Source organism: Salmo salar, chromosome ssa18 (genome assembly GCF_905237065.1).
Source record: "Salmo salar chromosome ssa18, Ssal_v3.1, whole genome shotgun sequence".
Classification (NCBI taxonomy): Eukaryota; Metazoa; Chordata; class Actinopteri; order Salmoniformes; family Salmonidae; genus Salmo; species Salmo salar.
In genome coordinates, this window is record NC_059459.1 from 757,481 (window position 1) to 777,019 (window position 19,539).

The 19,539-nt window shown below is 47.8% G+C and overlaps 1 protein-coding gene across 1 annotated transcript in view; it reads right to left on the minus strand.

Annotated features, from left to right (window-relative positions):
• The window catches only part of LOC106593135 (2-acylglycerol O-acyltransferase 1), a 45,449-nt gene that overhangs the window by 18,244 nt on the left and 7,666 nt on the right, over positions 1-19,539 (minus strand). The window contains exon 3 of the mRNA XM_045700634.1: positions 15,955-16,159. Coding sequence (XP_045556590.1) covers positions 15,955-16,159 — 205 coding nt within the window. The remainder of the gene's footprint in view (positions 1-15,954; positions 16,160-19,539) is intronic.

Genomic DNA, 19,539 nt, shown 5'->3' on the forward strand with positions numbered 1-19,539 from the left:
TCTGGGCAGGAGTAATAATCAGATTAAATCGGGTACGTTTTTATCCGGCTGTGAAAATACTGCCCCCTATCCATAACAGGTTAACGCTGCACTTCCTAGGAGTCGCGTGTATCCCTTGTCACAGGAGGAGACATACGTCACGGAATCTCTGAGACAGGGGTACATTCGGCCCTCCATGTCACCTGTCTCCTCAAGCTTCTTTTTGTGAAGAAGGATGGCGGTCTGCGTCCGTGTATTGACTATCGAGGTCTAAATTCAATCACAGTGGGGTTCAGTTACCCACTACCTCTCATCGCCACGGCGGAGGAGTCAGTCCACGGAGCATGCTTCTTCACAAAACTGGATCTCAGGAGCGCGTATAACTTGGTGCGTATCCGAGATGGAGATGAGTGGAAAACCGCGTTTAGTACCACATCTGGCCATTATGAGTACCTCGTCATGCCGATGGGTTGAAGAATGCTCCAGCAGTTTTCCAATCCTTTGTAGACGAGATTCTCAGGGACCTGCACGGGCAGGGTGTGGTGGTCTACATCGATGACATTCTAATCTATTCCGCTACACGCGCCGCGCATGTGTCCCAGATGCGCAAGGTACTTGGACGATTGTTGGAGCATGACCTATACGCCAAGGCCGAGAAATGTGTGTTTTCCAAACAAGCCGTCTCCTTTCTGGGTTATCGCATTTCCACATCTGGGGTGGTGATGGAATGTGACTGCATTGCTGCCGTGCGTAATTGGCCAACTCCGACCACAGTAAAAGAAGTGCAGCGGTTTTTAGGGTTTGCCAATTACTACCGGAGGTTTATCCGGGGTTTTGGACAGGTGGCTGCTCCCATTACCTCACTGCTGAAGGGGGGACTGGTGCATTTGAGGTGGTCGGCAGAGGCGAACAAAGCTTTTGGTCGTCTGAAGGCTCTGTTCACCGATGCTCCCCTTGGCACATCCGGACCCCTCTTTGCCATTCATAGTGGAGGTGGATGCGTTTGAGGCTGGGGTTGGAGCTGTGCTCTCACAGCGCTGAGGCACACCCCCCAAGCTTCGCCCCTGCACTTTCTTCTCTAGGAAGCTCAGCGAAACTACGATGTGGGGGATCGGGAGTTGTTGGCTGTGGTCAGAGCCCTGAAGGTGTGAAGACATTGGCTTGAGGGAGCAAAACACTCTTTTCTCATCTGGACTGACCACCGTAATCTGGAGTACATCCGGGCGGCGAGGAGACTGAATCCCCGTCAAGCTAGGTGGGCGATGTTTTTCACCATCTCGTATAGACCAGGTTCCCAAAACACTAAGGCTGACACACTGTCCCGTCTCTATGATACTGAGGAGTGGTCGATCGATTCCACTCCCATACTTCCGGCCTCTTGCCTGGTGGCACTGGTGGTGTGGGAGTTGGACGAGGACAACGAGCGCACATCACGATCAGATCCCCCTCCACCAGGTCGTCCAGCTGGTCGGAAGTACGTTCCGCTTGGTGTCCGCGATAGATTGATCAGATGGGCTCACACGCTACCCTCCTCTGGTCATCCAGGTATTGATCGGACGGTGCGGGGTCTTAGAGGGAGATACTGGTGGCCCACTTTAGCAAAGAACGTGAGGATGTACAGTGAGGGAAAAAAGTATTTGATCCCCTGCTGATTTTGTACATTTGCCCACTGACAAAGAAATGATCAGTCTATAATTTTAATGGTAGGTTTATTTGAACAGTGAGAGACAGAATAACAACAAAAAATACAGAAAAACGCATGTCAAAAATGTTATAAATTGATTTGCATTTTAATGAGGGAAATAAGTATTCTTCGTCAGAATGCACTCCCAGGACTTCTACTTCAACAACAAATGTTGTTTTGGTTCGAAATAATCCATAGTTATATTCAAATAGCTCCGTTTTGTTCATGCGTTCAGGTAACTATCCGAAGGGTGACGCCCGCACGTTTCGTGACAAAAAAATTCAAAATATTCCATTACCGTACTTCGAAGCATGTCAAACGCTGTTTAAAATACATTTTTATGCGATTTTTCTCATGAAATAGCGATAATATTGCAACCGGGAGACGTGTATTCGTTCAAACAGTGAAAGAAAAAAATGGAGTCGTCTTGTGCACGCGCGCTCCAGTGTCATTGTCCTCAGAAGGACCACTCACAAAAACCCCTGCTGTTTTTCGCCCAGAGACAGGAGAGCTCTCATTCCACTTTCTGGCGCCTTCCTAGAGCCAATGGAAGCCTTAGAAAATGTCACGTTACAGCAGAGATGCTGTATTTTTGATAGAGATGCCCTAGTAGGAGAACAAATTGTCAGACAGGGCACTTCCTGTATAGAATCTTCTCAGGTTTTGGCCTGCCATATGAGTTCTGTTATACTCACAGACACCATTCAAACAGTTTTAGAAACTTTAGAGTGTTTTCTATCCAAATCTACTAATAATATGCATATTCTAGTTTCTGGGCAGGAGTAATAACCAGATTAAATCGGGTACGTTTTTTATCCGGCCGTGAAAATACTGCCCCTATCCCTAACAGGTTAATGCAACCGCTGTGTCAGATTTTAAAATAGCTTTTCGGCGAAAGCACATTTTTTCAATATGCTGAGTACAGAGCTCAACCATCAAAGCAAGCTATACAGTTACCCGCCAAGTCATGGCATCAATAAAACTGAGAATTAGTATTATAAATCTTCCCTAACCTTTGCTGATCTTCGTCAGAATGCACTCCCATGGCTCCTACTTCCACAAGAAATGTTTGTTTTGTTCGAAATACTCCATATTTATGTCCAAATACCTCCGTTTTGTTCGTGCGTTCAGATCACTATCCAAAGGCATAACGTGCGAGTGTAAATCCAGACACGAAAAGTAAAAATGTTCCGTTACCGTTCGTAGAAACATGTCAAACGTTATTTACAATCAATCCTTAGGGTCTTTTTAACATAAAATGTCGATAATATTCCAACCGGACAATAGCGTATTCATTCAAGAAGAAAAAGAAGGAACGGCGCGCTCGCGGGCTCGCGCATAACCAAGTCCTTTGTCTTCAGACAGGCCAATGATTGACTGCGCTCCTATTTTCTGCCCAGTAACAGGAGACGGATGAAACAAGTTTCTAAAGACTGTTGACAGCCAATGGAAGCCTTAGGAAGTACAACATGACCCCACAGACACTGTAGTTTCGATAGGGATTCAAAAGAACTACAATTCTCAGATTTCCCACTTCCTGGTTGGATTTTTCTCAGGTTTTTGCCTGCCATATGAGTTCTGTTATACTCACAGACATCATTCAAACAGTTTTAGAAACTTCAGAGTGTTTTCAATCCAAATCTACTAATAATATGCATATCCTACCGTCTGAGTAGGAGGCAGTTTAATTTGGGCACATTTTTCATCCGAACGTGAAAATACTGTATTATGGTCCTGTGCCTGTATGTTTTGGATGGACTTTATTAAACACTTTTGATTGCATTTACTCCTCTCCTGCGCCTGACTCCTGCACCCACCTCTTGTAGAGAGCTGTGACACCTACCCCGCACATTGACTCGGTACCGTAATACCCTGTATATAGCCTCCACATTGACTCTGTACCGTAACACCCTGTATATAGCCTCCACATTGACTCTGTACCGGTACCCCCTGTATATAGCCTCCACATTGACTCTGTACCGGTACCCCCTGTATATAGCCTCCACATTGACTCTGTACCGGTACCCCCTGTATATAGCCTCCACATTGACTCTGTACCGGTACCCCCTGTATATAGCCTCCACATTGACTCTGTACCGGTACCCCCTGTATATAGCCTCCACATTGACTCTGTACCGTAATACCCTGTATATAGCCTCCACATTGACTCTGTACCGGTACCCCCCTGTATATAGCCTCCACATTGACTCTGTACCGTAATACCCTGTATATAGCCTCCACATTGACTCTGTACCCTAATACCCTGTATATAGCCTCCACATTGACTCTGTACCGTAATACCCTGTATATAGCCTCCACATTGACTCTGTACCGTAATACACCCTGTATATAGCCTCCACATTGACTCTGTACAAACCGAAAGCCCCTGTATATAGCTCCACATTGACTCTGCCCTAATACCCTGTATATAGCCTCCACATTGACTCTGTACCGTAACACCCTGTATATAGCCTCCACATTGACTCTGTACCCTAATACCCTGTATATAGCCTCCACATTGACTCTGTACCGTAATACCCTGTATATAGCCTCCACATTGACTCTGTACCCTAATACCCTGTATATAGCCTCCACATTGACTCTGTACCCTAATACCCTGTATATAGCCTCGTTATTGTTATTTTATTGTGTTACTTTTTAATCTTTTTTGCTTTAGTTTATTTGGTAAATATTTTTTTAACTCTTTCTTGAACTGCATTGTTGGTTAAGGGCTTGTAAGTAAGCATTTCACAGTAAGGTCTACACCTGTTGTATTCAGTATTTCACAGTAAGGTTGTATTTGTATTTGGCGCATGTGACGAATAAAGTTTGATTTGATTTGAAGGTGACCCTGTAGACACAGAGAGAGAGACAGGTATTCAGGATGTTCCCCTGTAGAGAGAGAGACATGTATTCAGGATGTTCCCCTGTAGAGAGAGAGACATGTATTCAGGATGTTCCCCTGTAGAGAGAGAGAGACATGTATTCAGGATGTTCCCCTGTAGAGAGAGAGACATGTATTCAGGATGTTCCCCTGTAGAGAGAGAGACATGTATTCAGGATGTTCCCCTGTAGAGAGAGAGAGAGAGAGACATGTATTCAGGATGTTCCCCTGTAGAGAGAGAGAGACATGTATTCAGGATGTTCCCCTGTAGAGAGAGAGAGAGACATGTATTCAGGATGTTCCCCTGTAGAGAGAGAGAGACATGTATTCAGGATGTTCCCCTGTAGAGAGAGAGACATGTATTCAGGATGTTCCCCTGTAGAGAGAGAGACATGTATTCAGGATGTTCCCCTGTAGAGAGAGAGAGACATGTATTCAGGATGTTCCCCTGTAGAGAGAGAGAGACATGTATTCAGGATGTTCCCTGTAGAGAGAGAGAGACATGTATTCAGGATGTTCCCCTGTAGAGAGAGAGACATGTATTCAGGATGTTCCCCTGTAGAGAGAGAGACATGTATTCAGGATGTTCCCCTGTAGAGAGAGAGACATGTATTCAGGATGATCCCCTGTAGAGAGAGAGACATGTATTCAGGATGTTCCCCTGTAGAGAGAGAGAGAGACATGTATTCAGGATGTTCCCCTGTAGAGAGAGAGACATGTATTCAGGATGTTCCCCTGTAGAGAGAGAGACATGTATTCAGGATGTTCCCCTGTAGAGAGAGAGAGACATGTATTCAGGATGTTCCCCTGTAGAGAGAGAGAGACATGTATTCAGGATGTTCCCCTGTAGAGAGAGAGACATGTATTCAGGATGTTCCCCTGTGAGAGAGAGAGACATGTATTCAGGATGTTCCCCTGTAGAGAGAGAGACATGTATTCAGGATGTTCCCCTGTAGAGAGAGAGACATGTATTCAGGATGTTCCCCTGTAGAGAGAGAGACATGTATTCAGGATGTTCCCCTGTAGAGAGAGAGACATGTATTCAGGATGTTCCCCTGTAGAGAGAGAGAGACATGTATTCAGGATGTTCCCCTGTAGAGAGAGAGACATGTATTCAGGATGTTCCCCTGTAAGAGAGAGAGACATGTATTCAGGATGTTCCCCTGTAGAGAGAGAGACATGTATTCAGGATGTTCCCCTGTAGAGAGAGAGACATGTATTCAGGATGTTCCCCTGTAGAGAGAGAGACATGTATTCAGGATGTTCCCCTGTAGAGAGAGAGACATGTATTCAGGATGTTCCCCTGTAGAGAGAGAGACATGTATTCAGGATGTTCCCCTGTAGAGAGAGAGACATGTATTCAGGATGTTCCCCTGTAGAGAGAGAGACATGTATTCAGGATGTTCCCCTGTAGAGAGAGAGACATGTATTCAGGATGTTCCCCTGTAGAGAGAGAGACATGTATTCAGGATGTTCCCCTGTAGAGAGAGAGAGACATGTATTCAGGATGTTCCCCTGTAGAGAGAGAGACATGTATTCAGGATGTTCCCCTGTGAGAGAGAGAGACATGTATTCAGGATGTTCCCCTGTAGAGAGAGAGAGACATGTATTCAGGATGTTCCCCTGTAGAGAGAGAGACATGTATTCAGGATGTTCCCCTGTAGAGAGAGAGACATGTATTCAGGATGTTCCCCCTGTAGAGAGAGAGAGACATGTATTCAGGATGTTCCCCTGTAGAGAGAGAGAGACATGTATTCAGGATGTTCCCCTGTAGAGAGAGAGACATGTATTCAGGATGTTCCCCTGTAGAGAGAGAGAGACATGTATTCAGGATGTTCCCCTGTAGAGAGAGAGACATGTATTCAGGATGTTCCCCTGTAGAGAGAGAGACATGTATTCAGGATGTTCCCCTGTAGAGAGAGAGAGACATGTATTCAGGATGTTCCCCTGTAGGAGAGAGAGAGACATGTATTCAGGATGTTCCCCTGTGAGAGAGAGACATGTATTCAGGATGTTCCCCTGTAGAGAGAGAGACATGTATTCAGGATGTTCCCCTGTAGAGAGAGAGAGACATGTATTCAGGATGTTCCCCTGTAGAGAGAGAGACATGTATTCAGGATGTTCCCCTGTAGAGAGAGAGAGACATGTATTCAGGATGTTCCCCTGTAGAGAGAGAGACATGTATTCAGGATGTTCCCCTGTAGAGAGAGAGACATGTATTCAGGATGTTCCCCTGTAGAGAGAGAGACATGTATTCAGGATGTTCCCCTGTAGAGAGAGAGAGAGACATGTATTCAGGATGTTCCCCTGTAGAGAGAGAGACATGTATTCAGGATGTTCCCCTGTAGAGAGAGAGACATGTATTCAGGATGTTCCCCTGTGAGAGAGAGAGACATGTATTCAGGATGTTCCCTGTAGAGAGAGAGACATGTATTCAGGATGTTCCCCTGTAGAGAGAGAGACATGTATTCAGGATGTTCCCCTGTGAGAGAGAGAGACATGTATTCAGGATGTTCCCCTGTAGAGAGAGAGACATGTATTCAGGATGTTCCCCTGTAGAGAGAGAGAGAGAGAGACATGTATTCAGGATGTTCCCCTGTAGAGAGAGAGACATGTATTCAGGATGTTCCCCTGTGAGAGAGAGAGACATGTATTCAGGATGTTCCCCTGTGAGAGAGAGAGACATGTATTCAGGATGTTCCCCTGTAGAGAGAGAGAGACATGTATTCAGGATGTTCCCCTGTAGAGAGAGAGACATGTATTCAGGATGTTCCCCTGTAGAGAGAGAGACATGTATTCAGGATGTTCCCTGTAGAGAGAGAGACATGTATTCAGGATGTTCCCCTGTAGAGAGAGAGACATGTATTCAGGATGTTCCCCTGTAGAGAGAGAGACATGTATTCAGGATGTTCCCCTGTAGAGAGAGAGACATGTATTCAGGATGTTCCCCTGTAGAGAGAGAGAGACATGTATTCAGGATGTTCCCCTGTAGAGAGAGAGACATGTATTCAGGATGTTCCCCTGTAGAGAGAGAGACATGTATTCAGGATGTTCCCTGTAGAGAGAGAGACATGTATTCAGGATGTTCCCCTGTAGAGAGAGAGAGACATGTATTCAGGATGTTCCCTGTAGAGAGAGAGACATGTATTCAGGATGTTCCCCTGTAGAGAGAGAGACATGTATTCAGGATGTTCCCCTGTAGAGAGAGAGACATGTATTCAGGATGTTCCCTGTAGAGAGAGAGACATGTATTCAGGATGTTGCCTGTAGAGAGAGAGACATGTATTCAGGATGTTGCCTGTAGACACACAGAGAGAGACATGTATTCAGGATGTTGCCTGTTGGGAAATAGAGTTGAGTAAGTCTGTCTGACAGAGGAGTGGAGGGGGAGAGGGTGTGTGTGTGTGTGTGTGTGTGTGTGTGTGTGTGTGTGTGTGTGTGTGTGTGTGTGTGTGTGTGTGTGTGTGTGTGTGTGTTACCTACTTGGTCAGCATTGTCAGATATTTCAACAGAAACTTTCATAACAGGACAACCCTGTGACTGAGAAAATACACCACACACACACACACACACACACACACACACACACACACACACACACACACACACACACACACACACACACACACACACACACACAACACACTAACCACTCAAACAGCTTACAGAGACTCAGCCTCATCTCCACATGATGTAGTCCCTAAAGAAGGGTATTAGGGTCAGGGGTTAGAGGTCAGAGGTTAGGGTACTAACCTCCACACATGATGTAGTCCCTAAAGAAGGGTATTAGGGTCAGGGGTTAGAGGTCAGAGGTTAGGGGTTAGAGGTTAGGGTACTAACCTCCACACATGATGTAGTCCCTAAAGAAGGGTATTAGGGTCAGGGGTTAGAGGTTAGAGGTTAGGGGTTAGGGGTCAGGGTACTAACCTCCACACATGATGTAGTCCCTAAAGAAGGGTATTAGGGTCAGGGGTTAGAGGTTAGAGGTTAGGGGTTAGGGGTCAGGGTACTAACCTCCACACATGATGTAGTCCCTAAAGAAGGGTATTAGGGTCAGGGGTTAGAGGTCAGAGGTTAGGGGTTAGAGGTTAGGGTACTAACCTCCACACATGATGTAGTCCCTGAAGAAGGGTATTAGGGTCAGGGGTTAGAGGTCAGAGGTTAGGGGTTAGGGGTCAGGGTACTAACCTCCACACATGATGTAGTCCCGGAAGAAGGGTATTAGGGTCAGGGGTTAGGGGTTAGGGGTCAGGGTACTAACCTCCACACATGATGTAGTCCCTGAAGAAGGGTATTAGGGTCAGGGGTTAGGGGTCAGGGTACTAACCTCCACACATGATGTAGTCCCTGAAGAAGGGTATTAGGGTCAGGGGTTAGAGGTTAGAGGTTAGGGGTTAGAGGAGGTACTAACCTCCACACATGATGTAGTCCCTGAAGAAGGGTATTAGGGTCAGGGGTTAGAGAGAGGTTAGGGGTTAGGGTCAGGGTACTAACCTCCACACATGATGTAGTCCCTGAAGAAGGGTATTAGGGTCAGGGGTTAGGGGTCAGGGTACTAACCTCCACACATGATGTAGTCCCTGAAGAAGGGTATTAGGGTCAGGGGTTAGAGAGGGTCAGGGTACTAACCTCCACACATGATGTAGTCCGGAAGAAGGGTAGTAGGGTCAGGGGTTTGGGGTTAGAGGTTGAGGGGGTCAGGGTACTAACCTCCACATGATGTAGTCCCTGAAGGGGTATTAGGGTCAGGGGTTAGGGGGTCAGGGTACTAACCTCCACACATGATGTAGTCCCTGAAGAAGGGTATTAGGGTCAGGGGTTAGGGGTCAGGGTACTAACCTCCACACATGATGTAGTCCCTGAAGAAGGGTATTGGGAGGGTTAGGGGTTAGGGTTGGTCAGGGTACTAACCTCCACACATGATGTAGTCCCTGAAGAAGGGTATTAGGGTCAGGGGTTAGTGGTTGGGGTCATGGTACTAACCTCCACACATGATGTAGTCCCTGAAGAAGGGTATTAGGGTCAGGGGTTAGGAGGGTCAGGGTACTAACCTCCACACATGATGTAGTCCCTGAAGAAGGGTATTAGGGTCAGGGGTTAGGGGTCAGAGGTTAGGGTACTAACCTCCACACATGATGTAGTCCCTGAAGAAGGGTATTAGGGTCAGGGGTTAGAGGTTAGAGGTTAGGGTACTAACCTCCACACATGATGTAGTCCCTGAAGAAGGGTATTAGGGTCAGGTTAGAGGTTAGGGGTCAGGGTACTAACCTCCACACATGATGTAGTCCCTGAAGAAGGGTATTAGGGGGTTAGGAGGTTAGGGGTTAGGGGTCAGGGTACTAACCTCCACACATGATGTAGTCCCTGAAGAAGGGTATGGTAGGGGTAGGGGTTAGGGGTCAGGGTACTAACCTCCACACATGATGTAGTCCCTGAAGAAGGGTATTAGGGTCAGGGGTTAGGGGTTAGGGGGTCAGGGTACTAACCTCCACACATGATGTAGTCCCTGAAGAAGGGTATTAGGGTCAGGGGTTAGGGTTAGGGGTTAGGTACTAACCTCCACACATGATGTAGTCCCTGAAGAAGGGTATTAGGGTCAGGGGTTAGGGGGTCAGGGTACTAACCTCCACACATGATGTAGTCCCTGAAGAAGGGTACTCTGAACAGGTTAGGGTAGGGGGTTAGGGGTCAGGGTACTAACACTCCACACATGATGTAGTCCCTGAAGAAGGGTATTAGGGTCAGGGTTAGGGGTTAGGGGTCAGGGTACTAACCTCCACACATGATGTAGTCCCTGAAGAAGGGTATTAGGGTCAGGGGTTGGGGTTGGGGCAGGGTACTAACCTCCACACATGATGTAGTCCCTGAAGAAGGGTATTAGGGTCAGGGGTTAGGGGTCAGAGGTACTAACCTCCACACATGATGTAGTCCCTGAAGAAGGGTACTAGGGTCAGGGGTTAGAGGTAGGGGTTAGGGGTCAGGGTACCAACCTCCACACATGATGTAGTCCCTGAAGAAGGGTACTCTGAACCAGAATGGCAGCATCAGGAGGTAGGGGGTCAGGGGTCAAGGTACTAACCTCCACACATGATGTAGTCCCTGAAGAAGGGTACTCGAACCAGAATGGCAGCATCAGGGGAGGGGGTCAGAGGTCAGGTACTAACCTCCACACACGATGTAGTCCCTGAAGAAGGGTACTAGAATGGCTCAGGGGTGGGTTAGGGGTCAGAGAGTACTAACCTCCACACATGATGTAGTCCCTGAAGAAGGTATTAGGTCAGGGGGTTAGAGGTTAGAGGTTAGAGGTTAGAGGTCAGGGGTACTAACCTCCACACATGATGTAGTCCCTGAAGAAGGGTACTCTGAACCAGAATGGCAGCATCAGGAGGTAGGGGTTAGGGTCAGGGTACTAACCTCCACATAGATGTAGTCCCTGAAGAAGGGTACTCTGGAACCCAGAAATGGCAGCATCAGGAGGTAGGGGTCAGGGGTCCAGGGTACTAACCTCCACACATGATGTAGTCCCTGGAAGAAGGGTCACTGAACCAGAATGGCAGCATCAGGAGGTAGGGGGTTTGGGGTCCAGAATTAACCTCCACACATGATGTAGTCCCTGAAGAAGGGTGCTGAACCAGAATGGAGCATCAGGAGGTAGGGGGTCAGGGGTCAGGGTACTAACCTCCACACATGATGTAGTCCCTGAAGAAGGGCTCTGAACCAGAATGGCAGCATCAGGAGGTAGGGGTTAGGGGTCAAGGGAATTGCTAACCTCCACACATGTGTAGTCCTGAAGAGGGGAGTGCTCTAGGCAGAGGTTGAAGTTGGGGTTGGAGTTGGGGTCAGGGTGCTAACTCCCACATGATGTGGTCCACTAAGAAGGTACTCTGAGACAGAATGGCAGCATCAGGAGGTACAGGGGTCAGGGGTCAGGTACTAACCTCCCACATGATGAGTCCCTGAAGAAGGGTACTCTGAACCAGAAATGGCAGCATCAGGAGGTAGGGGTTGGGGTCAGGGTGCTAACCTCCACACATGGTGTAGTCCCTGAAGAAAGAGAGATTACTCTAGACAGAATCGGCAGCATCAGAGTAGGGGTTGGGGTCAGGGTACTGCCTCCACACCGCACATGTAGTCCCTGAAGGTGCTCTGAACCAGAATGGCAGCATCAGGAGGTAGGGGTTGGGGTCAGGTATAACCTCCACATAGTGTAGTCCCTGAAGAAGGGTACTCTGAACCAGAATGGCAGCATGGGGAGGTAGGGGAGTTTGGGGTCAGGGTACACTTCCACACATGATGTAGTCCTGAAGAGGGTGCTCTGAACCAGAATGGCAGCATCAGGAGGTTGGGGGTTGGGGTCAGGTGCTAACACTCCACGCATGATGTAGTCCTGAAGAAGTTGCTCTGAACGGAGAATGGCAGCATCAGAGGTAGGGGACAGGGTTAGGTTACTAACCTCCACGCTTGATGTAGTCCCTGAAGAAGGGTACTCTGGAACCAGAATGGCAGCATCAGAGGTAGGGGGTTAGGGGTCTGGGTACTAACCTCCTACACATGATGTAGTCCCTGGAAGAAGTGGAATTACCTCAACCAGAAATGGCAGCCTCAGGAGGTAGGGGTTTGAGGGGTCAGGGTCTAACCTCCACATGTAGTCCCTGAAGAAGGGTACTCCTGAACCAGAATGGCAGCATCAGGAGGTATGGGGTTGAGGTCAGGGTGCTAACCTCCACACATGATGTAGTCCCTGAAGAAGGGTACTCTGAACCCAGAATGGCAGCATCAGGAGGGTAGGGGTTAGGGGTCCCAGGAGTACTACTTACTCCACATGTGTTCTGAAGAAGATCCTTCTGGAGCAGAATGGCAGCATCAGGAGAGTGGGGGTTAGGGGTCAGAATTGCTAACCTCCACACATGATGTAGTCCCTGAAGAAGAATTACTCCTGAACCAAAATGGCAGCATCAGGAGGTAGGGGTTAGGGGTCAGGTACTAACCTCCACACATGATGTGATCCCCTGAAGGGTACTCTGAACCAGAATGGCAGCATCAGGAGGTAGGGGTTAGGGGTCAGGGTGCTAACCTCCATGATGTAGTCCCTGAAGAAGGGGTACTCTGAACCAGAATGGCAGCATCAGGAGGTAGGGGTCAGGGGTCAGGGTACTAACCTCCCACATGATGTAGTCCCTGAAGAGGGGGTACTCTGAACCAGAATGGCAGCATCAGGAGGTAGGGGTTGGGGTCAGGGTACTAACCTCCACACACATGATGTGGTCCTGAAGAAGGTACTCCTGAACCAGAATGGCAGCATCAGGAGGTAGGGGGTTAGGGGTCAGGGTACTAACCTCCACACATGATGTAATCCCCTGAAGAGAGGTACTCTGAACCAGAATGGCAGCATCAGGAGGTAGGGGTCAGGGGTCAGAATTGCCTAACCTCCACACATGATGTAGTCCCTGAAGAGGGTACTCTGAACCAGAATGGCAGCATCAGGAGGTAGGGGTTAGGGGTCAGGGTGCTAACCTCCACACACATGATGTAGTCCTGAAGAGAAATTTACTCTGAACCAGAATGGCAGCATCAGGAGGTAGGGGCAGGGTCAGGGTGCTAACCTCCACACATGATGTAGTCCCTGAAGAAGGGTACTCCTGAACCAGAATGGCAGCATCAGGAGGTAGGGGTTAGGGGTCAGGTTTGGTCCTAACCTCCACACATGATCGCTTAGTCCCTAAAGAAGGAGTACTCGGGTCCAGGGGTTGGGGAGCTCAGGTGGGGTTATGGGTTAGGGTACTACACTCCACACACATGATGTAGTCCCTGAAGAAGGGTATTTATGGTCAGAGGTTGGGTTGGGTTAGGGGTCGGTCGGTACTAACCTCCACACATGTTGTAGTCCCTAAAGAGAAGGGTATTCCTAGGTCAGGGTCAGGGTTATTGGGGTCGGGTCAGGTGCTAACCTCCTCACATGATGTAGTCCCTAAAGAAGGGTACTTGGGCCATTGTAGGAGGTAGAGTTGGGGTTAGGGGTCGGGGGTACTAACCTCCGCACATGATGTAGTTAAAGAAGGGTATTGGGATGATGGGGTTGGGGGTTAGGGTCGGTGCTAACCTCCACACATGATGTAGTCCCTAAAGAGGGGTACTGGGGGTTGGGGTCAAGGTGGGTGGCTACTCCACACAGTGTAGTCCCTGAGAAGTACTGGGTGGTCGGGGTCGGTACTAACCTCCACACATGATGTGTCCCTAAAGTATCCTAGGTCAGAGGTTGGGGGTTAGGGGTCAGGGTACTAACCTCCACACATGATGTAGTCCCTAAAGAAGGGTATTAGGGGTCAGGAGGTTAGGGGGTTAGGGGTCAGGGTACTAACCTCCACACATGATGTAGTCCCTAAAGAAGGGTATTGAGGTTAGGAGGTAGGGGTTAGGGGTCAGGGTACTAACCTCCACACATGATGTAGTCCCTGAAGAAAGGTATTGCAGGGTCAGGGAGGTTGTGGGGTTAGGGGTCAGGGTACTAACCTCCACACATGATGTAGTCCCTGAAGAAGGGGGTATTAGGCAGGGTTAGGTTAGGGGTCAGGGTACTAACCTCCACACATGATGTAGTCCCTGAAGAAGGGGTCAGGAGGTTAGGGGTAGGGGTAGGGTACTAACCTCCACACATGATGTAGTCCCTAAAGAAGGGTATTAGGGTAGGAGGTAGGGGGTTAGGGGTCAGGGTACTAACCTCCACACATGATGTAGTCCCTAAAGAAGGGTATTAGTGGGTCAGAGGTTAGAGGTTAGGGGTCAGGGTACTAACCTCCACACATGATGTAGTCCCTGAAGAAGGGTATTGGGTCGGGTCAGGAGGTTAGGGGTTAGGGGTCAGGGTACTAACCTCCACACATGATGTAGTCCCTGAAGAAGGGTATTAGGGGGTCAGGGGTTGGGGGTTAGGGGTCAGGGTACTAACCTCCACACATGATGTAGTCCCTGAAGAAGGGTATTAGGGTCAGGAGTTTAGGGGGTTAGGGGTCAGGGTACTAACCTCCACACATGATGTAGTCCCTGAAGAAGGGTAAGGGTCAGGGGTTAGGGGAGGGGTCAGGGTACTAACCTCCACACATGATGTAGTCCCTGAAGAAGGGTATAGGGTCAGGGGTTAGGGGGTTAGGGGGTCAGGGTACTAACCTCCACACATGATGTAGTCCCTGAAGAAGGGTATTAGGGTCAGGAGGTTAGGGGTTAGGGGTCAGGGTACTAACCTCCACACATGATGTAGTCCCTGAAGAAGGGTATTAGGGTCAGGGTTAGGGGTTAGGGGTCAGGTACTAACCTCCACACATGATGTAGTCCCTGAAGAAGGGTATTGGGTCAGGAGGTTGGGGGTTAGAGGTCAGGGTACTAACCTCCACACATGATGTAGTCCCTGAAGAAGGGTATTAGGGGGTCAGGGGTTAAGAGGTTAGAGGTCAGGGTACTAACCTCCACACATGATGTAGTCCCTGAAGAAGGGTATTGTTAGGAGGTTGGGGGTCAGGTAGGGTCAGGGTACTAACCTCCACACATGATGTAGTCCCTGAAGAAGGGTATTAGGGGTCAGGGGTTAGGGGGTTAGAGGGGTCAGGGTACTAACCTCCACACATGATGTAGTCCCTGAAGAAGGGTATTAGGGTCAGGGTTAGGGGTTAGGGGTCAGGGTACTAACCTCCACATGATGTAGTCCCTGAAGAAGGGTATTGGTCAGGGGTAGGGGTTAGGGGTCAGGGTACTAACCTCCACACATGATGTAGTCCCTGAAGAAGGGTATTAGGGTCAGGGTTAGGGGGTCAGGGTACTAACCTCCACACATGATGTAGTCCCTGAAGAAGGGTATTTCAGGGTTGGGGTTAGGGGTCAGGGTACTAACCTCCACACATGATGTAGTCCCTGAAGAAGGTTAGGTTCAGGGGTTAGGGGTCAGGGTACTAACCTCCACACATGATGTAGTCCCTGAAGAAGGGTAGGTCAGTTGGGGTTAGGGGTCAGGTACTAACCTCCACACATGATGTAGTCCCTGAAGAAGGGTATTAGGGTTAGGGTTAGAGGTTAGGGTAGGGTACTAACCTCCACACATGATGTAGTCCCTGAAGAAGGGTATTAGGGTCAGGGTTAGAGGTCAGGGTACTAACCTCCACACATGATGTAGTCCCTGAAGAAGGGTATTAGGGTCAGGGTTAGAGGTTAGAGAGGGGGTTAGAGGTCAGGGTACTAACCTCCACACATGATGTAGTCCCTGAAGAAGGGGTACTCTGAACCAGAATGGCAGCATCAGGAGGTAGGGGGTTAGGGGTCAGGGTACTAACCTCCACACATGATGTAGTCCCTGAAGAAGGGTACTCTGAACCAGAATGGCAGCATCAGGAGGTAGGGGGTCAGGGGTCAGGGTACTAACCTCCACACATGATGTAGTCCCTGAAGAAGGGTACTCTGAACCAGAATGGCAGCATCAGGAGGTAGGGGGTCAGCCCGGGGAACAGCGAGGAGAACCCTGATGCCTCCGTACAGAAGTTCCCAAAACCCCCCGCCACCAGAACACCATGGGGGTGGAACCCAAAGATGTAGTTAGAACCTGGGTCCAGATCCACCGTCTTTATGAGCTGGGGGGGGGGGAGAGAGAGAGAGAGAGAGAGAGAGAGAGAGAGAGAGAGAGAGAGAGACAGAGAGAGAGAGAGAGAGAGAGAGAGAGAGAGGGGGGGAGAGACAGGGAGAGAGAGAGAGAGAGAGAGAGAGAGAGAGAGAGAGAGAGAGAGACAGAGACAGAGAGACAGAGAGAGAGAGAGAGAGAGAGAGAGAGAGAGAGACAGAGAGAGAGAGAGGAGAGAGAGAGAGAGAGAGAGAGAGAGAGAGATGAACCTAACCCTAAGAATGTGAAATGTCAGAATAACAGTAGAGAGAGTGATTTATTTCAGCATTTATTTCTTTCATCACATTCCCAGTGGGTCAGAAGTTTACATACACTCAATTAGTATTTGGTAGCATTAAATTGTTTAACTTTGGTCAAACGTTTCGGGTAGCCTTCCACAAGCTTCCCACAATAAGTTGGGTGAATTTTTTGGCCCATTCCTCCTGACAGAGCTGGTGTAACTGAGTCAGGTTTGTAGGCCTCCTTGCTCGCACACACTTTTCCAGTTTGCCCACTAATTGTCTATAGATTGAGGTCAGGGCTTTGTGATGGCCACTCCAATACCTTGACTTTGTTGTCTTTAAGCCATTTTGCCACAACTTTAGAAGTATGCTTGGGGTCATTGTCCATTAGGAAGACCCATTTGCGACCAAGCTTTAACTTCCTGACAGATGTCTTGAGATGTTGCTTCAATATATCCATGTATTTTTGTGATGACAGCAGCAAGATTTGTGACCTGTTGCCTCAAGATAAGGGCAACCAGTGAGGAACAAACACCGTTGTCAATACAACCCATATTTATTTTCCCCTTTGTACTTTAACCATTTGCACATCGTTACAACACTGTTTATATATATATATAATGACATTAGTAATGTAATGTAACTTCTGTGAGTGTAATGTTTACTGTTCATTTTCATTGTTTATTTCACTTTTGTTTATTATCTACTTCACTTGCTTTGGCCACGTTCACATATGTTTCTCATGGCAATAAAGACCCTTGAATTGAATAAAAAATTGAGAGAGGGATAGATAGAGAGTGCTTTGGCAAAGTGCGTGGGTTATATCCTGCCTGTTTGGCCCTGTCCGGGGGTTTCATCGGATGGGGCCACAGTGTCTCCTGACCCCTCCTGTCTCAGCCTCCAGTATTTATGCTGCAGTAGTTTATGTGTCGGGGGGCTAGGGTCAGTCTGTTATATCTGGAGTATTTCTCCTGTCTTATTCAGTGTCCTGTGTGAATTTAAGTATGCTCTCTCTAATTCTCTCTCTCTTTCTCTCCTTTCTTTCTTTCTTTCTTTCTTTCTCTCTCTCTCTCGGAGGACCTGAGCCCTAGGACCATGCCTCAGACTACCTGGCCTGATGACTCCTTGCTGTCCCCAGTTCACCTGGCCGTGCTGCTGCTCCTCCAGTTTCAACTGTTCTGCCTGCGGCTATGGAACCCTGACCTGTTCACCGGATGTGCTACCTGTCCCAGACCTGCTGTTTTCAACTCTCTAGAGACAGCAGGAGCGGTAGAGATACTCTGAATGATCGGCTATGAAAAGTCAACTGACATTTACTCCTGAGGTGCTGACTTGTTGCACCCTCGACAACTACTGTGATTATTATTATTTGACCCTGCTGGTCATCTATGAACGTTTGAACATCTTGGCCATGTTCTGTTATAATCTCCACCCGGCACAGCCAGAAGAGGACTGGCCACCCCTCAGAGCCTGGTTCCTCTGGTCTACCCAGTACAGCCAGTAGAGGACTGGTCACCCCTCATAGCCTGGTTCCTCTCTACCCAGTACAGCCAGAAGAGGACTGGCCACCCCTCATAGCCTGGTTCCTCTCTAGGTTTCTTCCTAGGTTCTGGCCTTTCATGGGAGTTTTCCTAGCCACTGTGCTTCTACACCTGCATTGCTTGCTGTTTGGGGTTTTAGGCTGGGTTTCTGTACAGCACTTTGAGATATCAGCTGATTTAAGAAGGGCTTTATAAATACATTTGATTTGATGATAGAGAGATAGATTTTAATTTCTTATTTTATTTATTTCACCTTTATATAACCAGGTAGGCTAGTTGAGAACAAGTTCTCATTTACAACTGCGACCTGGCCAAGATAAAGCAAAGCACAGAGTTACACATGGAGTAAACAATAAACAAGCCAATAACACAATAAACAAGTCAATGACAGTAGAAAAAAAAGAAAGTCTATATTCAGTGTGTGCAAAAGGCATGAGAAGGTAAGGCAATAAATAGGCCATAGTAGCGAAGTAATTACAATTTAGCAGATTAACACTGGAGTGATAGATGAGCAGATGGTGATGTGCAAGTAGAGATACTGGTGTGCAAAAGAGCAGAAAGTAAATAAAAACAATATGGGGATGAGGTAGGTAGATTGGATGGGCTATTTACAGATGGGCTATGTACAGCTGCAGCGATCGGTTAGCTGCTCAGATAGCTGATGTTTAAAGTTAGTGAGGGAAATATAAGACTCCAGCTTCAGAGATTTTTGCAATTCGTTCCAGTCATTGGCAGCAGAGAACTGGAAGGAAAGGCGGCCAAAGGAGGTGTTGGCTTTGGGGATGACCAGTGAAATATACCTGCTGGAGCGCGTGCTATGGGTGGGTGTTGCTATGGTGACCAGTGAGCTGAGATAAGGCGGAGCTTTACCTAGCAAAGACTTATAGATGATAGATAGAGAGGGATAGCTTTACCTAGCAGAGAGTTGTAGATGATAGATAGAGAGGCAGAGTTTTACCTAGCAGAGACTTGTAGATGATAGATAGAGAGGCAGAGTTTTACCTAGCAGAGACTTGTAGATGATAGATAGAGAGGCAGAGTTTTACCTAGCAGAGACTTGTAGATGATAGATAGAGAGGGAGAGTTTTACCTAGCAGAGACTTGTAGATGATAGATAGAGAGGCAGAGTTTTACCTAGCAGAGACTTATAGATGATAGATAGATAGTAGATAGAGAGGGATAGTTTTACCTAGCAGAGACTTATAGATGATAGATAGTAGATAGAGAGGAGAGTTTTACCTAGCAGAGACTTGTAGATGATAGATAGATAGTAGATAGAGAGGATAGTTTTACCTAGCAGAGACTTATAGATGATAGATAGATAGTAGATAGAGAGGATAGTTTTACCTAGCAGAGACTTATAGATGATAGATAGATAGTAGATAGAGAGGGATAGTTTTACCTAGCATAGACTTGTAGATGATAGATAGATAGTAGATAGAGAGGATAGTTTTGACGTGTGTTTATTGGTGTGTGTGTGTGTTTATTGGTGTGTGTGTATATTGGTGTGTGTGTATATTGGTGTGTGTGTATATTGGTGTGTGTGTGTGTATATTGGTGTGTGTGTCTGT